The sequence below is a fragment of the Pithys albifrons genome, chromosome 11 (genome assembly GCF_047495875.1).
Source record: "Pithys albifrons albifrons isolate INPA30051 chromosome 11, PitAlb_v1, whole genome shotgun sequence".
In the NCBI taxonomy this organism is placed as follows: domain Eukaryota; kingdom Metazoa; phylum Chordata; class Aves; order Passeriformes; family Thamnophilidae; genus Pithys; species Pithys albifrons.
In genome coordinates, this window is record NC_092468.1 from 6170704 (window position 1) to 6193957 (window position 23254).

A 23254-nucleotide genomic window follows, 5' to 3' on the forward strand; every position below is an offset into this window, starting at 1 on the left:
CCAGGTTTCCTTCCAGGACCTCAGTTATACTGAAAAGTCAAAGAAACACTGTCTTAATGAAAAAAAAATCAGGTGCTGTCAAAAAACGTCCAGAATGATGACTATAAAAATTACATTTTCAGTTCTGCTCTCCTCTTTGAACAAAGTCACAATTGCACACTTAACCAGAGACTTTAAAGAGCAGCTGCATTTAACCTTTTGTTTTTCTAGACAAGGCTGTTTCAGGACACACAGGTGAAAATATTCACATAAAGCTATTATTGGTTTTCTCCAGGTAAACTCCTCCAACCTGGCCAAACCTCACAGGTCTTTGTAACATAGAAGAGGGCTGATTTTTCTTGAGGGCATTTTCATCAGTGGCAGATTGCTCCACCGACATCCTACAATTAGCATTTGTTCAGTAGTCAGTGTAATTCCCTAAGCTGGATTTTGTAGACTCACATAGCAACTAAAGAGAGAAGAGCAAAAAAGAAGTTTGAACAAAAGGGAAAATAACCAAACCCCAATTTAAAACTAACAAACAAACAAAACCTCACAGGATTTGTTCTCCAAACTCCTTTCCTGTCCCTTTGCCTTGTGGGTTTTATCATCTTTCATTTCCCAGTCCTGCTTGAGCACAGAACTTCTCTGAAGGGGCCACAGTGAGCACAGAGGGACACACGCCATGTAGAGTCAGTCCAACATCATTTCATTATGATTAAATACATTAGTTGAAAAACATAAAGCAGGCAGTGTTCCACATGAGAATGAGCAACCACAAAGAAAGCCTGATAAATGTCACTCTGGCAGTTTGTCCTATCAAGTAATTTCAAGTGTTCAGAAAGCTACAAACTGCGACAAGCAGCCATCTCACTGCCTGAGGCAGCCTCCAGATCACAATGAACAGGGCTAAAAGACTGAAACTGATCTTCACAGAGATATCCTCCTAAACCTCACAGCACTCTGTGCTGCTCTCAGTGATATTTCGCTCAAGGTTTATTCTTCAACACCACAACCTAACCTGGCCAAAACCTATGCAAATGAGAGAGAAACCAAGGCTACTCAAAGGTACAGGCTTCCGCCTCTCTCATCGAAATGGCTTTGCAGGTTTTTATCTCCTCACATTCAGAACATTTTCCACTCTAGACTAATTTCTTCCTGCAAGCCTTGGGTGCCCTCTCCATCCTTCCACCAAAACAGAGGAAGAGGAGCAGTGCAGAGACAGTGTTATTTGAGGAACTGGCAAGACTAGAAGGCAAAAACAGAGAGCCAGCCCTCCTGAGGGGACTGTCAGCTGTCACAAGAGCCTGAAGGGACCTGCTCAGCACCAGTGGCAAGTGGCAGAAGCTTGGACAGCCCCTTTATGGAGTCAGGGGACAGTGACACCTTGGCTGCCACACACCAAAAGCTTTCCCAAGGACTTCCCAAGTTCCCAAGGAACTGTCTTTACAAAGAGGGGCAGAAATGTGCTTGCCCTGAGCAAACTGAGAAGAAACCTACCTGTCTGTTTTTTACACAAGAGTCGAGATAGGAAAGCTGGCTTGGTTAGATTTCAAATCAGTGTGCTTGCTAAACATGTGGAGAAACACAGAGACAAACTACACACACACTATTCTGTCTGCCAAAATATGGAGCATGAAGGGAATAGTGTAAAGGCTCAGTTACCAAAAGGGGTAGCAAATTCTTCTCTTCCTCTTGAGCTCACTGTCTCTGCATGGGGGAAGGAAGGCCCAGAGGAAGATGAACAGAGGATGCCGTGGCACGTGGTGCAAAGTGGTTATGCAGATGGTGAGCTGAGTCTGCTGCCATGGGAAGGATGTGTCTGGGCAGCTCCAGATGGCTTCAGTCCAAAGTGCAAACCTGCTCCTGGAATAAAAACCACATGAGGCACAGAAACACCTTTCAACCTCACTTCCTTCCCTAGGCAAGATTTTGAGTATCTCCCCAGAGGTGTGCCCAAGCTGCTGTGTGTGTGCCTGCCCAGCACTCTTAAAAGCTGGGCCCTTTGCCATGCACCTCACATTGTGGCTCCCACCCAGCCCTCACACAGGAGACAGACCCTGCTCCTCTAACAGGACATGGCAGGGCAGGATTGGGTGCCGGGCACACTATGTGGTGCCCATCTTGCTATGCACTGGAGGTGACCACTGCCCCAGGGATGGACACCAAGATGAATCTGCATATTCTGGGGCTTCCTTCAGCCACATTGACTGCTTTTGTAAACAGCTAAACCTGTAAGGATGCCTGTGAGAGACAAGAGAACAAAACCAAAGCCCACCTATATTTTTTAAAGTTAAGTAACATTAGCCTATGTAGAACATTAGGTGAAGGATCCTGTACTGCTTCTAAACACATAATTAAATGATTTTCTGTTGCCAGAAATCTATTTGCATTGGAACACCACTCCTAGGAACTGATTGCCACAAAACAGCACTACATGAGGAGCTTTTTCAGTTGTTACCTCAGTGTTAGCTGTGAAACTCCAGAGGGAGAAAACAGGCCTTCAGCAGAGGTATGTCAAGTTCACACAAGAAATCTTCTGTTGATCTTTTTTAACCTCAGCGCGATACACAGACTAAAGCAAGTGTTAGCACTGAAGCACACCTGAACAGACTAAGAATAGTTGTACTTATATAGCACCTTTCATCTGAGGAAGTCAGAATGACTGAAAGCAAGAGATATGATCCCCTGCTGCACAGACTTCTCTCCATCTAGTGCTGGAAACACAGGAACTGAAATGTGAACCAGATGGGCAGTAGCCAAACAGCTATGGTAGTTTAGGTCTAAAAGGTGATTCTGTGTCCCTGGAGCCTTTGGCCCTGTGAGAAATGTTGCTTTCATTTATTTCACTTTAAAATATCTACAAAATGAAAGAAATGCTGGCAACACTCAGCACAGCATGCAACGTGACAGCGGGATCACCAGGTTCATGCTGGAACCATGGATTTTTAATATCTGTTTTCTTTAATCACTGTCATTTTTGCCTCACCAATAGGCCATGGGGATGGCACTGCTTTCTCCAGCACCCATCATTCCAAGGTGAGGACTCGTCCTTCCAGGAGTGAACTCAGTAGCCAAGTGGAACAGACCTGCAGTACATCTCTTGAGGGGCACCAGGATGCCATCTGCACTGTCTGATCTTTGTGTCTGACACTCTTCACTGCAAAAACCCTCACCCAGTGTCTGACATCTCTTCCACACCATGCTCAGTGGCTTTTGTCCATACTGCCTGTACTGAAGGTCGCAGTGCTCACTCATTTAAGGCCTGAGAGGCAGCACTGTGGGGAGGCAGGGCTCGCTTGCAGACCTCATGGCAAATCTCAAAGCTTACCCACAATGCAGGTGTGTAGAAGCGAACACATCCTGCTCTTTTTCTTCTCCTCAGCCCTGCTCAGCACTTCTGCAAGTCTTCTATTAGCCAGGGTTTCAGGCCCTGTTTCTGGACCTACATGCATTGCCCGGCTTCCCATGGAGCAAGGAACATCCCACAGGTGTGAGAGATCCTGTCTTGCTGCTGGATGCCACCGCCATGGCAGCCCCCTCAGGCTTGCTCCGTAGCACCCGGGGCAGGCTGCTGCTGCTGAGCCACTGCCTTTAAGGGAGGTTTGAAAAATCAGCTGGAGTTTTTTCCCCCTGCTTACAGAAGCACAACTTCAAGGACAGGCAGATTTCCCTGTAAAAAGACCAAGGGGGAAACTACTTTTGTTTGTTCAGTTTTAAGGCCCTTGTCTACTGATTCCTTTTCGTATTTCTTAGACCTAGAAAACCTCACTAGTGAGTGAGAGACTGTTTCACAGTTAACCTTCATTCCAGCCAAGACTGAATTTACCTATTTCAGTGCACAGGTGAAGTTCTGTTGTAGTTTTGGAAACTGCAAACAGCATGGAAATGGCATGGATCTGTTTTAGATCATCACCACAGCCGATCATCACCACATCAAGATCACACTCCAATACCACTGTTTTTCCTTTTTTAAAATGTAACTTTAAGTTGTTAAGTAAACCCATGGAGCATTCCTGTTAAAGCTAACAGAGAGAGCAGAGAAAGGCTGTAAGCTGTCAGGTCATATGAGATATATATATAAAAATGTATATGTTTTATCTTTTATGCAAAGTGCTGAAACGAAACAAAGGTTTCATTTTGGCCCCCACAGTAGTGCCAGTGCTCAGTGTCCTTTTCCAGTTTCCTGGAGGTCCTCTCAGCAACTCTATTTTTGACTGCATTTTAGCACCCCGTAAAGGTGTCACACTGTCATTAGAGTGAAGTATCTGCTCCCACCTCAAGCAAGGGCTCATCCTGCAGTATCAAATACAGAAACTAGTGAGGTTCCCTCAACAATCACTGAAGAGCTTTTGGCATCTCCAGTAAACAATTTGTATTTTCACTTCTGGCTTGCCCTCAAGAGGAACCAGTCCATCCTTCCCAAGGAGAGTTCGGACATCTGGGCTCTCAGATCACCTATCTGTGTGCTTGCATATCTGTATCCTGCAGATGAAACCATACAGATGCTTATTAAGCATCTCTGTCACCCCAATCAACTCATTACTGAAAAAGATGCAGTCAATAATTATGCCAGAAGATATCTAAGCTCTGGAAAGGAGGCACACATGACTGCCCTTGTAGGTTAATAAGAGTTCAAGTAGCAATTAGTATCTGTATTAAATCTACTAATTGCCTGGTGTTACTGGGAAAAAAATTAAGGTTGTTGTGTTTTTCTGATACCTTTGATCTGTTTATTTACTAAGTTACCATGGTTCATTTACCCTTCACTCAAGTTTACATTGGCTGGGGAATTTCCCTCAGTATTTCTTAGAATCATACCAAAATATGTGGAATATGTCACTTCCTAAAACCTCCGCTTTGAACCTTTTACAGACAGTGCCTTTTCTCTGCTCCTACACCAAGTCTTGTCCAAAGGCAAGTAATTCCAATCCAGCAAAAGGAGGACTTGCTCTCAGTTCCTACTGCAGTTGAAAAAATTGCTGAAACACTGTAAAATCACCAAAATAACAACACTGAATTCCTGTGGATCTCTGTTCTTCTTTTTCCACTGCCCTGTATATTCTTAAGCGTGCCTAGCACACAACAGTTTCAGTAAAATCAGAGAAATCTACATATTTCCAGCTCTCTCATTCTAAGGTACTGAGATCACACTGCAAGCAGGGCCCTGATGCATGATTGACTTGAAATCATAGATCACTTGGCTGGTTAAAAATACCAAACTCTGAACTGCGGTAAGTGTGAATTTCTGTAAGTGTTTTGTTGTCATTGTTTGGTTTTGTCGTTGTTGGGTTTTGTTTGGTTTTAATGTAACAACAAGCCATAAGCTTAATAAACACAGTAAAATTGTTACAAAAACTATCACCTTTAAAAGCTGTTTCTCTTTAGGCTCCAAAAGTAGAAACACAAAGATATTCTGAGAATTAAATCTTTCTCTTGAAAGTAGACAGCATGATTCGTTTTGAGTCACGAACTTCTTTAAATGACTCTAAACCACATTTGCCCAATATAACATCGTAAAACCTTCTGTTCTTTCTCCTCTTTTGACTTCCAGTGCTGGAAATTCAGCTTGGGGGTATTCAGCCAGATCATCTCTTATTTGTAAATCCCTGTCAAACAAATTCTGTGCCACCTAAAGTTTGTAAAAGTCCATTTCACTGGTGTTTTCTGGCAACACACGAACATAAGAAGGGATCAGAGGTGATGCTACAGCCAGAGCCTCTGCAGCAAGGATGCTGCCAGCGTGAGAACAAGCACATGCTGCCTCTCCATGCTCATGTTGGAACCCAAATGCCTGCTCTCTCTCACACCATTATTCATTCAGAGCACAGCTTAGTGCCTCGAGCGTCATCACTCGCAGATTTCAGTCCAGCTCAGTGGGAATTGCCTCTGTGTTGCCTCAGTACTGCAGACAGGAGAGAAGGAGAAGCAAAAATGTCCTACCTTCAAATAAAAATATTCAGGTATCTCCTAACTGCACCAAGCACCAGGTCTAATGTAAAGAAGGTGTTCAGGGTGATTTTTAGAGCAGAATTTGCCACCACCATCTTCAGCCTGACTCTAGCAAACCAACTAGTGAGAATTCTCCCCTATGGAAAGCTGATAAGATTTAACATATAATTTTTTAACAAAGAACATACATTACACACTGTTTCCCATCTCACCTCCAGCCTTCTGCCCTTCAAACACCCTTGGCCACACAAGCCATGGTTTACCTTTTCTGTCACCTACTTTTAAGCTGCTATCTCTTAATTTCTGCTGCCCTCCTCCTACAGTTTTACCCTTGTACACATCAAGAGATATCACCAGATAAATCTTTCATCCTGTCTACACCCAGTCACCCACTGATGGATACTCTTTTCAATGCCAACACCAAATGTCTTTAAAAATTAGAGTTCAGTGTGGCAGTTTCCATCACCAACCTCTACCAATCTCAGAGTTACATGCACACCAGGGACTTACCTTCATTAGTCCAGTCTTCAGGGCCCTGCTTTTCCAGTCATCACTATAAAAGGAGCAGTCAGCTGTTCTCTCAATTCATTTAGACTGGAAGGTGAAGAGTGCACACGTGAGCTTCAGCTCAAGATCAAAGATACATTATCAGGAGGCATCTTAGCTTTAAAATAATTTCAGACTATTGTAACTTCTAAAGTTTTGGGGGTTGGGGTTTTTTTTAAAGGTGAGTGTCTACAGGGTCAGGCTTTTTGCCTTTTTTTTTTTTTTTTACTGTAACTAGAACTCAGGAACCAAATATCTAGCACAAAGATGTACAGGCATCACCTACCAATATCAGAGGTGTCACTCAGCTTTTTTAACTATCTGGCCATGAAGTAACAGCCAAACTTTAGGCATCATCATTAAATGGGCAGGCTACTTCCTTTTGGTCAGGCTGTCAGGAGCAGTGGGGCTGCACCTGCGAGCACCAGTGACCATACCCATCCCACAGGGTTCATCCTGCTGTGTCCGGGCAAGCCAGGCACAGCCAGAGCCCCTGTGCCTGAGCAGGGCTGCAGGGACACAGCCAGGCCTGGGGCTGTGCCCAGCAGTCAGGGCAGCACCAGCAAAGAGGAGGCTGGGTGCAAGTGTCTCCCTCCTCTGCCTCGTCTTGCTCCTCCACAGCAGCCTGATTTTGAGTTACAGCTCATCTCAAGCACCCACTGCCAAGGGCCGTTTGAGGAAGGGTTTGTAGGTGAGTAAGAGATTGCAGAGCCCCTTGGGCTGTGACAGGGACACTCACAGTTGAGCCGTGGTCCTTTTGATCATTCCTGTCAGTCCATCACATACAGGTGATGTCAACCGTGACTCACCTTTGTCACCAGACACCTCTGTAGCAGCAAGCTCTTATGAATCATAAGGTACTGACATTTTTACAAGTTATTAAAGATTTCAACTCTTTTCCTGTGATGTGCCTTTATACTTCTTTAACACAAGCACAGCCTGGAGGGCAGCACTGACACTGGGGCATGTTGAAAGCTTGCTGGTCCCTAAGGGACAGAGTGGGTACCACACACTCAGTGCACTGACAAGACCTGGCACACAGCTTCAAACCAATCCCTTTGCAAAGGTCAGTAAGCCAAAAAACTACATATACTGGAAAACAATAAAAATAAACCACTGTCTGTTCCCCATCAACACAGGGAGACAAGCTACCAACACACGCTGGCAGTGATCCAGAGTACTCTATGTCTCCCAGCAAGTCCAAATTCTGGGCTAGATAAGTTCTTTGACAAAAACATCTTTCATTTTTAAGTGGCTGTACCATCTAGAGTACCCAATACATCACAATTCTCCTCCAGGTCCTAAGCTAATAGCAATTACTCTAAATTTTAACATTCTGGGCATGTTTCTGTCTCTGAGCTTGGTCTCAGCTGAAATGCAAACCCTCTTCCATTGCTGAACTTGGCACCTAAAACTTGTCTCCTTAATGTTACAGTTCAGTTCTTAAAACTGGTTTGTGACTCAACTGCTTAAACTGAATAATGTTCCTTACCAAAATTTCCTACTTTGCTGGTCCTCTAACAAGTCCTGTTTCCTTCCTACAGTAGGAAGTTATCCCTGAGGCCAGGGAAAGTAGAGGAATCCCTCTAGCACCCACAGCGGTCCCTCGGAGCAGCCATTCCCCTCCTCCTGCCCCTGCCTTCCTCCACCACATGTGACTCACCTGTCCATGGGGCTGTTTTCCCAGGTCTGATGCTTGCTAGCAAGCCACAGCTGGGACTCTTCTGAGAATCTGCCCCAGATTTCCCTCAGCAGTGAGAAAAGGTTGCTTTTTCCTGTACATTGAAAGTTGTGGGATTGAGTCACCTTTCTTCTCATGTCCTGTTACCCACATTTCCCATTCTTCTCATGTCAGTGAGCTGGGAGGCATAAAGCCCTTGTGTACACCTCAGGCTGGAGCACATGGTGTAGGTAAAAAGTGAAGAGCTGGGGGGTAATGAAATGACTGAGGTGCAACATGAAAAACCCATGAACATAAAAACCCTGCCTGGTTTTCTTTCTTTCTGAGAGATTCTCTGCACAGCACCCAAACTCTTCTCAATCCCCAGCCCAGGTTTGCCTTCAGCAGCATGATGGAGCCTGGGTGTCTCTCGTACCTTGGTACAGGAGATGAACCTACATGAAAAAAACCACTTTGAAATAATGAAAACACCTGGAAACTCAGCCCTCCACCACAGGCAGAGAGACTTCTGAAAAGGAAATCAGCCATATCCCAGCATGGCCCACCAGGAGGAAGGCACAGGATGATGATTTCAGGCTCCCCCAGAGCCAGCACTGGGGCCTGCCTGCTTTCCCTGCCCTGCTGTGGGGGAGCAGCCAGTCCTGGGAGCCCCTGCGAGCTTGGCTTCCTCTGTGCCTGAGCCCCACAGCAGTGCCTGACCTGCCTGGATGCAGCTCAGCTGAATGCAAGCCAAAACCCAGCATTCACATTCACTTTGTGGTTCCAGCATGTACAAAAATAAGTGTGATGGTGTAACCAGCACCAAGTAACCGAATATAAAGGTTTTTATAGCAGCCTTACATACCTCTTCTTTGTTACCCCATTGCTTATGTGTTCTTCACAGGCTGAAAATCCCTGTCCTGCTGAGCAGCAGCTGCCTCTGTCAGGGGTCACCTGGACACAGGTGTGGAAGGTGCTATTGAGCAGAAGAGTGGTAAGCCATAATTATATAGTGCACCCTTTTGTTTGGGAGAGAATCACAATTAAATCAACGTGTGTGAGTTTCCCTCCCAACCCACAGCTTCTCCTCAATCCAGAATCACAAGCAAGTGTTCTCCTGCAGAGAAATGGTCCGTATTTCTTAGTTTGATAAACCAGGTTGGATTAAAAGAAGAACAGAGCAAGCACAACAAATAGTTAATCTTTTTTACTGCTCTAGAGGAACAAATTTGAAGCCACCAGTTATGGTTTCAGGCAGAGAGTTGGCTGAAATACAGCAGACTATGTATATGTTATTAAACTGCAGTTCTAGAGGCTTGGACTCATGTCGACCTCAAATTTGATCTGACTTTTCACAAGTTCATGAGATCAGAAAAAATGGAAGAAACAATTTTCTGAATCCTGGAACAATTTACTCAAAAGAACCAGGTTTCAACACTGCAAAACATGAACCAAGCATCAATTCTGCAAAAACTGAATTATGGCAGAAATATTAAAATAATCCTGTAGTTAAAGAAAAATATATTCTATCACTTTCTCTCTTCTTCATCTAATTCAGATCACAAGCCTGACTGCTAAATCAGCAGCAAAGTTCTAGCCCTGCTTCATTTTGCCTCAGCGGTTGTGGTTATTTACAAAGAAATGGTCAGGACCAGAGAAATTTCATGCTAAAATGTTTAAATACTTGACTGTAGAACTGCTAACCAGGAAAACAACAGGAAAAGGATGTGGCCTGATAAATGCTTGTAACATCTTCATCAGTGTCATCTATTTATCTGTATGAATTTGATTTCACTAAAAATTAATAAGTGTGAGAAGTCTGAAGTGTGCGCATATCGCGGTACCAAGTGAACAGCAAACAAGCTCCGTTTCCAGACAGGAAGACAGACATTTTTAAACTCACAGCAAATGTTGTCCCCCTAAAAGCCCTTTAAACCTTTCACTGAAAGGGCATTTAAAAAGGGCACAGAATAGTGCAGGCTCAGTCCCCCACGCCAACCCACTGAGGAAAGCAAGAGATGGGCAGTGGGAAGAAGAGGGGGTTGGCGTGGAGGAGAGGGCAGGAGCAGCAGCTCTACCTTTTTTTGGGTGACACACAGGCTGTGGTGCCATGTGAGCCCCTTCCTATGGGGACTACATGTCTAATTGGGCACACGAACTACAGCATAATGGAGATACAAGGGCTCCCTCAGAGTACAGGTGGCACGAACCTTTCCCTGCCCTGGTTCACACAGCCTCGCCCTAACTAAAATGTTACTGAAATTAAACAGAAAGACTCAAGTCAATGAAGTGATCACGTACATACAGAAAATGAGAGAAAATATACGTAGTCATATTCTTGATTACTTCTTTTGCATCTTACTACATAGTTTCAACACAGTTTCAACACCTACCACTCAAGAACAGTTTATTCTGAAAATGAAAGGGCAGACAGACAAATTGTTTCAGAAGAATTTGGGACTTCTAAAAGGGTGTGAACTCCATTCATGATTGCTGCAATATTGTCTCTCCTGGGCTGCAGACAAGGAGCTGGACCCCAGGAAAGAAGTGGCTCCCAGGCACTCAGCAATAGGACAAAGGGGCACGGGCTCAAGCTCTGCATGGGGAAATTAAGTTGGATATCAGAAAAAAATTCTTTCCAGAGAGAGTGCTCAGGCATTGGAATGGCCTGCCCAGAGAGGGGGTGGATTCCCCATCCCTGGAGGTTTTTAAACTGAAATTGGACATGGCACTGAGTACCATGATCTAGTAAATGGACTGGAGTTCGACCAAGTGTTGGACTTGATGATCTTGGAAGTCTTTTCCAACCCAATCAATTCTATGATTCTAAGTATTGTGTTGGCATTGGATACCTGGATCTGGGAAACTGCACTCCACTGCAGGTATCTTGCATAACCTTTGGAAAGTTCATCTGATTATCTCTGCTTTGATTCCCAACATGTAAAATGGAAAAAAATAACAACAGCAGAACAGGTACGTTTAGAAGAGAACAGAAAACCCCAACCATGACAGTGCCAAGCAAGCAAGCCTGTCACGATGCCTTGGGATGTCCTGTGCAGACACCTAAATCACCTAAAAGCGACGTGCTCAGGCACAGCAAACACCACACCTCATCAGCACAGAGCTCAGCAAGCTAATATTTGATAAATAGGGTGTAATGTTACCAAAACACCAAACCAACACGTCCAACTCTGCATACAACAGGAAGAGAGAGGTTTTCATTAGCAGCCAAGTCCTCTGTGCACTCCACCTCTGCTGACCATAGCAAAGTTAAATCTTACTGGTAATTTGTGATATCATGAACACATGCACTCCTGCTGGCCTGTTAACATTATAACAGACCATGGGTTGAGGTTTGGCACAACAATGGTACACATAATGAAGTAACAGCAGAACACAGAGAAAGCAAAATGAATTTTAATTAAAAATAATTTTAAAAAGTTTCCCTTCCTCCCTTCCCCAAAAAAGCCTTTTGAAAACACATAATTCTGTAAGAATAATTCCTTTGAGGAATATCTTATCAACATAAACTGGGGGAAAGTAGTTTTTGAAATTCTCACTGCTGTCACTGTATTTCTAACTAATTAAACTCTTCATGCTAATTGTCTATACTCGGAGGTTTGCTGTCTTTCAATTTCTGCCACTGTAGGAACATGGGAAAGCACAATTCAGCTGGCAACCTGAATTCTCCTCTTAACACAGTTTCCTACACTCCTCCTCTAAACATCCACTGCTGGCTTTAGTCAAAGACAGGATGCCACATTAGACACACTTCTTTTCTTGCCTAAAATGACTCTTACATTCTTCTTCAGGTCACTGCTTTCTCATAGTGACATTCAATAACCTTCCCTCCAGCCACGAGGGCTGCTGTAAACACGTCTAACAGTTTCTCACAGACACACCGTGCCCTTACATAGGCCCCAGAAACAAGGCAAGGAAAAAACTGATTTTTCCCATTAGGAAGAAATAAAACCATGAGACATGTGGGGTCTAAGTGAGACTCTTGTGATTGCCACAGAAGGATATGTGCACCCCAGAAGGATGCAGTTCCTTCGCCACATCAGCAGCCCAGCTGGCTCAAAATGCACACAATGCCTTTTGAAAAGAAGGTCCAGTTACACAGTTACTTTCCTGGAATTATATGTGCAATTCAGAACTATGAAATATAAAATGAGATCTTGGTCATCTTCAGTATCTGATTTTTTTTCCCACCTTACAAAATTACAGCTGAAGTGCCCATCCAGTCATGACAGGGCGGTCTTATGGTTTGGAGGTTTGTGTGATCTGTCAGGAAATAATTAGTGAAATTGTTCTCTCAGGTCTTTCAAAGGTAATTGTATATTGAAGACCACTGTGTTAATGGTTTGAGCAGGAAAAAAACCACCTTAGAAGTGTCAAAGTGACTCAGCCATTAGGCAGAGGAGGGGCGTAGGCTGTGATGTGGGATGCAGGGCCCTCGGCTGGGGAGCACGAGCCCCGTTTGAGCGTCTGCGCTGCGGAGCTGGAGAACTGCTCAAAGTGCAAAAACTGCAACTCAGCAGACAGGCCTCCACCAGTTTCAAATTTCACCAGTCTCAGGGCTCTGAGATGGAAAATGTCTACCCTGCTGACCTGGCCTCAGAAGCATCGCCAGCTGATTCCTCTGTGGAAACTAAGTCTCAAAAAATACTAGATCACTTCAACACTAAACATGTCTGGGCTCAAAGAGCAAGACCAGCTCCCCTACTCTCCCAAGCAGCAGATTTAGCTCCTCCAGCACTGAAAGGACCCTTGTCTCCTGAGACTTGGCCCTGGTGCACAGCCAGGGTTTGCTGGTGCCCCCCTCCACCTCTAGGGTCTTTCCAGAGGACACTAAACATGAGTGACTGGCACAGCAGCTTTGGGTCCCAGCCCCTCGGCCTCACCAGTGACCCACATGCAGTACTTTTGGTCACTTCCTCTACAGAAAAGCTCTATTTCAGCTGTTCCTGTCCTTAACCATCAGAGCTTTTGACTCTCCTTTGCTCATCACTCCTGGGCTGCCCACGGTGAGGAGAGTGGATCAAATAGAGCCAATGAGGACAAGGAGGCCAGTGCTCAGCTGGTGGGGGCAGACTGGGATAAAATGTTTGAGCTACCGGATAAGCTGTTCCTCCTGGTGACCAACCACAACTAGAGCCAGAGACATCGCAGGGCTGAAGTTGTGCTTCTCATTTCTCCTGTAGCCACGAGATGGAGCAACTCAGTTACAAATAGTTCTGCAGAGTCACCAGATTTAGGTGATGGGACTTTTCATCCCAGTTCTGGCTCACCCAGAGGCTGCAGGCAGTCCTGGATCACAGCAGTGATCTTCTCAAGCAGAGTAAATATTTTTCTCACTGGTTAGACTCATTTAGATCAAGAAAAAACCCCACCATGTCTTCACTGCATAACCCTGTGTGGTGCAATGGTTACTGCTTTACCTGCTGACCTGGAAGGATGACAGCAGCACCAGTCCCACGCTGATACTCTTCCCAAGAGCCAGAACTGACAGCAGGAGAGCCAGGATGATGACACTGTTCTCTGGTGCAATCCAGTGTCAGGGCAGTGCCTGGGAATGTCTGGCACAGCCCAGCACTGCAAGAAGGTCTGTCTCAAGGGCAAACACAGGGAATCAGCAGAGCTTCACTGGTTGACACCCAAGGCTGTGTGTGTGGCCTGAAGGTGGGGGGGGGTTGTGTGGCAGCAGCAATATGGCAAAGTTCTCAATACTAGCAAAACTATGCGTGTGAAGCAGCTCCTTCATCATGAAAAAGGCACAAGATGGCGCATTCAGCATCTGCAGTGGCATGAAACAAGAGGTGCTTCACACACTGGTGTCATTGATGACAAGCACAGAGGCACCAAGGACAGAGAAGAAGTGGCAGAGTCAGCCCTCTTCTCCCTAGTCTGCAAGAAAAGGGACCCATCCTTGGTCTTGGGCTCTCTGTGACAGGCGTCCCATTAGCACAGAGAAGGGCCTGTGTTGAGAAAAGAAAGGTACCTTGGCTGCCCCCTGCTTTCTCGCCTCTGCATCCCAAGTAAACTATTCAGGAACAGTCTGAGAGTCCTTCATGGGCTATCCCCGACTTTCCACTCTGCTGCTCGCTCGGGTTCATTTTACCCTCTCCATCAGCCCTCAGCATTACACTTTTTTGTCCATTCCTTTTTGAAGGGAGAGGAACATTTGCACCTTGCCCCGAGTGCTTTTGTACCCTGTGTGCCTTCCTGGCCACTTATCCTCATACTCTTCCCTTAAAAACTCACAAGGACACTGCTGGCAAAAAAAAAAAAGCAGACCAACTGCTGGTGGTGTGTTGACTAACCCTGACATGGCTGCTTCCTGGTCCTCTCTTTTTCACAGGAACTTTCTTCAGATGTGTAGCCATCCAGGGCTCTGTGCAGCAAGGACACCCAGGGAGAACTTCTGGGCAGCCCCTGGCAAGGTGGGCAGTGCCTAGGTGGCATCAGAATATGAGTGTCAAAGAGAAAACGGGAGACAAGAGAAAGCTCCAAGTGCGTGAGAGGAAAATCTTGACTGGGGAAGAGAGAGCACCCTCTGTGAGCATTGGTGGCAGCGTCAGAACTGGCATTTGCAAACCCCAGACCAGGCAGGAGCAGAGTGCTCTGGCAGCTGGGCTTACGTCCGTGCTTGCAGCAGCCTCAGTTCCCACCCCCAAGCTGTCTCAGCCCTCAAATGGCTCCTCACGAGTGGTGCCTCCCCGTGCTGAGTGGGGATTTCTGTTAATACAGAGAAAACAGCCATGGTCACAAGACCACACCCAGAATATACAGAAGTGAAACCTAGCTGAGGAATGAGATAAGGTATTATTTGTTCAGACCTTCTGTCTTGTTTGTTTCCTTTGGTGGTATTTCTTTTTTTCCTTAAGTAGAATAATTTCAACTAGAATACCATGGGGAAACCCCAAGTACTATTTCTTCTCTCATCTCCTATCCCTCATCTCTTTCACAAATGCAGTTTTAATTTAGCCACTATAATCCTCAGTTTTTAAGTATATTTAAGGAGCATGCAGAGGATCAAGCAAAACTACATCTCTGGCCTTTCTTTCCTCCTTTGGTAAGAACATTTGAAACATGCATACAATGGGAAAAAACCCTACCTTTTTTCCTTTCCTACCTGAACAAAATCAGCACCTGACACTCTCCGTGGGTATATTCCTGCTCCCTAGGAGTAGAAACAGATTCAAGATTAACTCTTGACTCTTTTAAAGTACCAACTTGCAGTGAACATGTTAGATCACTACTGAAAATCAATAATCACTTTTTCATTTGAAAAGTAAGGGAAATAATGACAGGAATAACTCAGGGTTTAGCTAAAAGCATGTTTTGACAGCAAACACTCTACACCCATGGAAGTTACATACCATGAATAAGTCTTGTCTTCTAAAAAAAGACAGAGAAAGGTCTGTAGGGCCAGAGTTTCATTCTCTGTTACTGAAGAGTCATTTTAGTGGGTGACTCACAGACGTTAGTCCCACAAAGCCATGTATTTGCATCCTTAAATGAGCTGTGTGACATATTATGTACATAGTGCGTGCATGCAGGCGCAGTGTGGGGAGGCCAATGTAATGGAAATTTGTGAGGTAACAAAAAGCAGCAGCACCTCGTGCTGTCTGACATCCGGATCAGCAGCTGCTTTGCATGCAGTTCACTCCACTACCTTAAAAGAAAACACAGGACTCCAGAATTCTGCAAGCTGAGAAGGAGAAAAAGTCAACATCCAGAGCTGGAGACGGTCCAAAGGTAAGATGACAAGATAGAATATTTCACCACAGCAAAATCTTGCATTATAAGCTTTCCTTTTGCTACAAGATCTGAAAACTAAGTATATTTTACATAACTTGTTTTGTTTATAGCATAGCTACTCTCTTTTTTAAAGACTGAACAGTGTTGCCCTTTGCATTTATGCTTTAAATAATATTTTTTGTTTGTCTTGGATTTTTCTTTTTTTAATCTACACAACAGATTTTAGTCTGAAATGCCTTTTAACCATAACTAGAATTTTATCAGTTAAACATCTTGCTGAGAAGCTGAAATTCTATTTCTCTAGACCCAGAATTTCTTAGACACACTAGCAAACAAACAAATTAAAAACAAGTCTGAAGAAAAAGGAAAGTACTCATGAAATCTCCTACAGAGGAGATGAAGTAAAGAACTTTGTCAGAATTTATTACTGTTCAGTAATTTCTTAATTAACTTTTTCTCCCTTTGGGTCTCATTAATGGGTTCCCTCCCCACATTAGACTCAGGGTGCTTCACTCAATGAAGGTGACTCAGCAGGAGAGCAGCACTAGGGTGTCCAAGCCTTGGTCACACTCTTGTACCAGGCAGTCTCACTGCCCAGCTCATCAGTGTAACCCCCTGTCTCTCATGGGCCACCTGAATTCCAAGGTTCAGGGACCAACCCAGCTCCCAACAAACCCTACAGCCCTGTGGATTTGACTCCTGGATACTGAGCTACCTGCAGCACAGCAAGGAGTGCTTCTCCTCTCCAGTCATTCAGAGCTCCAAGCTCTTCACAAGCTTCCCTGTCCTTTGCCATGTGGGCAAGGAAATGCCCTTGTGTGCCCCCAGCCTCCCCTCAGTCCCTGGCAGCAGAGCAGGCCCTGCTCAGGGGCTGCTGCCACTGAGCCACATCCCCCACACGAACAAAACCTGTTCCTGCTACAGCACGACAGGAGCTGCAGATGGATCCCTGCACCCGACCCTGCCAGAGGAATGCTCTCCTGCACTCCCAGCCCTGCCAGATCCCATTCTCCTCCTCAGGATGGGCTTCTGGAGCTGGTTTTCTTACTTCTGCCATGTAAGCCAGCAATTTACAAAATCATTTACCCAGCATCAATGTGTTCTTAAGGAACAAAGAAATAAATTTCCTTTTTGCTGATCCTAATCTCTCTCAGAGAGATCCTAATCTCTCTCAACCCACAGCAAGGGACTGTTTACCTCTGAAATACTCAGGGGGTGACTCGATCTGCAGAACAAAAACTTTGACTGCATGTTGGACAACTGGTTGACAAGTCTGAAAAGGAACAGCATCGAAATCAGGAACTCAAGTAGAAAGCCACTGTTTTGAAGTAATAACAATTTGGGAACAGCAGGCAAAAGCAATTTCTGGGCACTGACAGAAAAATCTCTGACAGGCTTTATTCACAGGTTACCTTTGTTGACGTGGAACTGGCTGGAGGAAGGCACCATGTATTCCTGGGCATTTGCATTTGTAAGTGATTCCAGCTGAGACCAGCATTGCAGAACCAGTGAGCGCCTTCCCAGTCCTTATCAGGAGAGTCTGAGGGCAGGATCAAACCAACACCCTTCCTCTGAAGAAGATAATTGCTTCATGACTCCAGCTCAGAGAGTGCCTACCTCAACACTTTAGTCCCCTCTCTGCAGAGGAGAATCCAGATGCACTTTTCCTGTAACCCTGTCTCTGCTGTGGTAAGTCTGGCTGATTTAGACAAAATCTTGGGTTCTTAAATCTCATCCTTCTACTAAAAATGACTTCTGCTGGAAATAGCCTGTTTGAAGCTTCCTGCCAGCTGCTTTTAGACAGCTTGTAGGAGGGCAAAAGGTAATCAAAGTCCCTCTTTTCCCAGGGGTGGTGGGAGAGGGTGCAGGATGGCAGTGACTGGGTGGAATCTTCACATTAATAAAGGTGGGAGACCCTTGTGCTCTTGGATCCCCAAGGTCTTTTATGATTGCTTGATGCAGGAAACCAGATTCAACTAATTTTCTCCACTCTCACCATCCAAGAAAGCCCCAAGTCAGGGCCTGGCTACCTTGGCTCTGCAAAGAGATTGCATCACTCCAAGGGGATGGTGCAGTCACATCTACACCTTGCCTAGCCTAAATTATAGCACAGTTACAAGTGACAGTGCAAGTGAGGCTTGGACCCCAGAAAGCCCTTCTCCTCCCTGAGGCACAGTTTTGCCCCAAGATTCCTTGGTGCTGAGCAGCTCCATGTTACCAGCAGCCTGAGAAGAAAAAAGCATCTCCAAGTCTGTGGACACACAGAGACCTCACTGGCCTTTGTAACCATGTCTTACGTATGATCTTCATCCTTCCTTGCAGTAAAGGTGTTTTTCTTTCCTTCCAGCACACGTGGAGACATGAATGACACCCGTGGCAAGAGCAACATCAGCAATATCAGTAGTATCAGCAATATCAGTAGTATCAGCAATATCAGTGCTACTGTGGAATGGTTCCAGCTGATCATGTACACCCCCACCTTTAGCCTGGGACTGCTGTTCAATGTCATGGCTCTGTGGTTCCTGTTTTTTAAGGTTAAAAAGCTGTCAGAACCTACAGTCTACATGATAGCCCTTATATTCCTGGATACTTTGCTATTGTTTACTCTTCCTTTTAAAATCATTTCCTACCACCTTCAGGGCAGGTGGAACTTGGGGTCTGTGTTTTGCTCCACCTTGGAGAGCCTTTACTTTGTGAACATGTATGGCAGCATCCTCATCTCCCTGTGCATCTGCGTGGACCGGTACGTCGCTATTCGGCACCCCTTCGCCGCCCGCTCCCTGCGCTCCACCCGGAAAGCTGCTGTGGTCTGTGCTGTCATCTGCCTGGGCACCTCGGTGGGGACAGTCTCCACATTCCAGCTGCATGAAACGGGCCGCAACATCTCATCCTGCTTTCATAACTTCTCCAAGAGAACGTGGGAGAACAAAGGTCTGTTCAGCACCTTGGAGGTCATCTTCTTTGGCAGCATGGCAGCCATGACCTTCTGCACTGCCCAAAGTGTCAGGTGCCTGAGAAAGCACAGAGATCCAGAGAACCCCCAGACATGCATCACTAAAGCAGAGAGGATAGTGGTGGCAAACCTTGTGGCATTTTTGGTCTGTTTCACACCTTACCACGTGGCATACTTCATGTACTTTTTGGTGAAGAATGAAATCATCCACATCAGTTTTCAAAAAGTGCTACGAGACGTCGTCCAGATCACCCTTTGCTGGGCAAACCTGAACTGCTGTCTGGATGGGGTGTGTTATTATTTTGTTTTAAAGGAGTCCTTGGAAGACCCATCACAAAATGGTGAAAGAAGAGCCATGCAAAAGCCTTGATTTACACTCTGCACGTTACTTATTTGGGATGATGTGTGGCAAGGCTTTTGTGGAAAGCAGAGTCCTGAACTTCTTACTTAAGCAATTTGCTTGAAATATTCAGTTCTGAAAATATTTCATAAAAAATAGAACTAAGTCCATTTCCAGGAGACTTTTTTTATTTCCTTCCATAATGTTTTCTGTTATTATTTATAGGTAAACAGAAAGGTAATTATTCATATAAATGGTGATGCATATTTCTTCAGATGTGGTTCCTCTTTGAAAAGAAAAACGTGTTCACTTATGTGTGGTAGTATCTTTCAGCCTCCCAATCTACACTGCACCTGCAAACCTTCCTCAAGACTTTAGTCACTACAGGCTTGGGCTTTTGAGAAACAGAGACTTGGAGTTTATGGTAAAAAACTTCAGACTAAATTGCCTCCACCTCCCCTGCATGTATGCTTGTACTCATACATGCACCCGGGAGGTTTAGACCTACACATGCTGTTTAAAAAAATAATAATGGCTGTAATTTTAAATGCAAAGGCAGCTTTAGGTTAACACATGGACATCAAAATCTCCATGTAATTCCTCCCCTGGGTGACTTGCTCTTCAAGGCTGTTTTAGTGACAGCTGTTGTGGCTATCTCATCATACTTCTAGCTAGTATTGCCACTAGCTCAAGTCCCCAGACAGCTCATGTTAATTGAGTATCCCATTTCCAGTTTCCCTGACCAGCCCCTCTCCTACTCTCAGGCTTTGCACATCTGTTCCTTGCTGCTTGGTTAAAAATATAGTTTCAAGAACAGAGCCAAACCAAACAAAAGCATGAAATAAAAAGCCTGAGTCCAACATAGTGGCAAACACATGAATCTGAAGGAACAATCCCCACCTTACTGGGGGATAAGATAAGAGTAGCCCTGAGCCCTAAAGCAGCAGCCAGAAACACAGAATCCCAGGGGGAAAGCAACCTTTTGGACCTCGGACGGGGCAGAGCACTACCCCTTCCCAAACAAACAAGGCAATAAAAAATAATCAACCAAGGGGAGCCAAACATGCCAGTCAGTTACTTCTTATCAGTGCTCACAGGCATCCAGATAAACTGAATCCAGCTGGGGAGAGGCAGCCCCCTGCTCTGGGGACCCCCATTGCTGCCTCCAACGCTATCAACGAGGCTGATTTAACAACTGAAGCAATTAGTTTTCCTATTCATGCCGAGCTGGATCGTCTCAGTATCTCTTCTAGGCAGGGATACTCATCCCAGCCTTTGGACTGTCTTTCGTCTGTGCACTTTTGAAAAGGAAAATGCAAAAACTGTGTATTGATTTCTCCCGCAAGCTGGTGATTTACATGTGGAGGCTCCAGTCTGTCAAAGTGAATTTTTTTGAAGTTGCTACATCTATGTATGAGATTGTACCAAAGAAATTCAGTTGCTGAGGAGGGGAACACGGACCCAACACAGACCTGAGGGTGTGCTGCTGTTTGCAGAGTCCCTTTGGTGTTCAGGTGATGTGCTTCTGAGAAGACAAGGGCTCTGCATTTACACTAATGATGTCCTGGTTACGTAAAAGTACATGAAAACAAAATTCACCAGGATATCCCAGCAAGAATTCCCTCCCCATATCAATGGCCATTTCTATGGGTTCCCTCAGTAACTTCAGAGTATCTGACTGGCTTCCCTGCCAGCACAGTGAATCCTCATCACCTCCTTGTTCATAACTTACCTCTTAACTAACACTTCAGCAGACACAAAGGTTTTACCACTGCGACTTCAGGCTGCTTTTGGAAACAGAGTTAAATAATAGACAAAAATAGTGCTGAAGGAAAGGAGTTATTTTACATCTCAAAGTAGTGAGCCATGCCAAGAGGGCTTCCACTTTAACTCATAATGACTGGAACAGGGATTGAGTCAGTATCTCAGGAGGCAGAAAATGCCAAAGTGTATGAGAAAACTGATCTCAGTTGCTTTTCTGTAGCCTGAGGCAGCTCCATTCCTTTTACTGACATGACTTTGGGCTTACACTGCAATAACAGACTAGAAGCTCACCTGTAGTTTTATGCTTCCTCTGTTGCTCTGCTTTTACCCAGTTTTAAGTATGCCTGTTCTTTCTTGTTTTGTTACCCTGCTGTCCTTGGATCACAGATCATAAAGTAACTGGCACTGCAATTTCACTTAGTGTGCTGGTAGACAGCAGTGAGATGAACACTAAATTTCGGAATTTTTGGCTTCTTGGCTACCTTCCTCAGCAATAACATACTCCTTGGAAGAGGCAGGGATGTTGACCAGATTAAACATTGTTAACATGGCATGAAGGACAAGTTAAAATCTTGGAGGCATTTTTCCTTCTCCCAAGCCTTTCCCCTGTTTCTCCAGTGATTCCGGCCATTGATTTTTCTGGAAACAAACAGGTTGAGGTGTGGAAAAGCTCGTACCTGCCCCAAGAGAGGGTACACCCACAACAACTGTTCAAGCTCCCATCTCTACAGATGACCTGCAGTGCCTCTGCCAGCTCTGAGAGAGCACTAATTACCAGAGCACAGTGATGACTTTCATTCTAGATTTCTGGGAGAAATTACAATTCTGCAAAGGCAACATTTTCTACTCAAGAGTTCCCTGCTGGATCTTATTGCTTCTGGGCCTCTGAGCATTCACTGTTCAGGTCAGGTCTGATCCCTTCTTTGCTCAGGTGGGTAACTGCAACAGCTTTTTCATTTGCAGGGCTTCGTACCCAAATCATGACATGGGGTATCTGGTGAGACTACAGAGATTTCTCTTTGCACCAAGAGGATATTAAAGACAAAAAGTGCTGAGAAATAAAAGGAGAAAAAAATATCTGAAAACCTGAAACCCACATTATGAAAAAGAAAGCAAAACCTGAGGATTTGTTTGGAAATTATTTACCCCTGAGAACTCATTCCTCACACATACAGTTCTTAGCTTAAAATCTTTAGTTTATTCTGAAAGAATGAGAGTGGGGGTTAGAGAGTTGTTATGGAGCACTTTTTCCACTTGCATTTGTATTTTCATTTGGATAATAAAGGGGAAATATTTAAACCAGCCTTGAAAGCACAGCAGGTATGGGAGCTGGTGAAGCTGCTTTGCTGGGGAACATCACCCTTTGAGCCAACCAAGCCGTTTCTTTTGAGAGGCCTTTCAAAAACACACCCCGAGGCTGCCAGATTTCTTGCCAAGGGACTTGTCTTGCAGACATTTAAGCCTGTATCATATTCATAAAGGTAACCTTCCTACTCACTTATTTGAAGGTTTCACTGAGACTGGGCACGTGTTTCAGCAGCAGATGCCCTTTCCCTTCAGCCTCACTCACCTGGGAAAGCGCTGAAGCTCAGATTGAGGTCATGCACTAACTCTGCACATCTGTCTTTTGCTTTCCAAACTTCTTTTCTTCTAGTACAACTACTATCTATATTTCAAATTCAGGAATTATCTCTTTGGTTTGGGAAGGAAAAAAGGTTTAAAAGAAAACATCACTGATGATATTTGCAAATAACCACAGAAATCCCAAACAAAGCATTTATCCCCCAAAAAGAGAACCAGCAGAGGTACTAGGCATGCAGAAACTTCTATGAATGTCACTATTTTTGGAATTTTAAAAAAGGGTAAAAAAGTTTACTTTTTATGTTTTGTGAAAGATGTTCACATGCAATGAATGGAATAAATTATTTACCATGAACAATATCCCATCTGTAGTCAGTGATAATGAGAAAAACCTCAGAAAAGTAAGTCTCAAGAGAAATTTAAAGGCTTTTGTAGATTTTGTTATGCTATGCTCCTTCCAAAATGTTTTTAGGATTTTTATTGCCACTAAAGATGGTTAACATTGCCCTTTATTTTCTCTGCAGGACAGCAGCATGTTTTAAAGATTAATTTGGAGCACACTAGATGTCAGGGAGAAACTCTCTGAGAAGTGATATAGTTAATTTTGCTGTGACAGGGAAGGACTACAGAGAAGCCCAGGCAGAATCACATCCCAACTCCCTTCACAGCTATTTCCCCACAGAGCAAAGCTGTTTGCATGCCCTTCCATCTGCTG

At 44.7% G+C, this 23254-nt stretch overlaps 1 protein-coding gene and 2 long non-coding RNA genes across 4 annotated transcripts in view; 1 reads left to right on the forward strand and 2 right to left on the reverse strand.

Annotated features, from left to right (window-relative positions):
* Positions 1-8246, reverse strand: part of LOC139677164 (uncharacterized) — a 40629-nt gene extending 32383 nt beyond the window's left edge. The window contains exons 1-3 of the long non-coding RNA XR_011698780.1: positions 8141-8246; positions 6442-6525; positions 1645-1845 (exon numbers count right to left, since the gene is read on the reverse strand). This is a non-coding gene — a long non-coding RNA (uncharacterized lncRNA). The remainder of the gene's footprint in view (positions 1-1644; positions 1846-6441; positions 6526-8140) is intronic.
* Positions 8247-13671: 5425 nt separating this feature from the next.
* On the reverse strand, positions 13672-15600 carry LOC139677165 (uncharacterized). The gene is made up of 3 exons (XR_011698781.1): positions 15520-15600; positions 15273-15320; positions 13672-13744 (listed from the first exon to the last, which is right to left on the reverse strand). It is a non-coding gene; the product is annotated as an uncharacterized lncRNA (long non-coding RNA).
* A 99-nt stretch (positions 15601-15699) lies between these two features.
* Positions 15700-19503, forward strand: LOC139676897 (lysophosphatidic acid receptor 6-like). Of its 2 annotated transcripts, none has more exons than XM_071566328.1 (3): positions 15700-15898; positions 17296-17590; positions 18249-19503. In XM_071566328.1, the coding sequence occupies exon 3, from the start codon at positions 18262-18264 to the stop codon at positions 19222-19224; it is 963 nt and encodes a 320-aa protein (XP_071422429.1). In that variant the 5' UTR covers positions 15700-15898; positions 17296-17590; positions 18249-18261; the 3' UTR covers positions 19225-19503. The 2 variants fall into 2 exon arrangements, with proteins under 2 accessions (XP_071422429.1, XP_071422430.1); XM_071566329.1 differs by having other exon boundaries at positions 17309-17590.
* The last annotated feature ends 3751 nt before the right edge of the window (positions 19504-23254 follow it).

Excerpts from the sequence above, each read along its gene's own strand:
- LOC139676897 (XM_071566328.1), top strand. The coding sequence starts at position 18,262 with ATGAATGACACCCGTGGCAAGAGCAACATCAGCAATATCAGTAGTATC.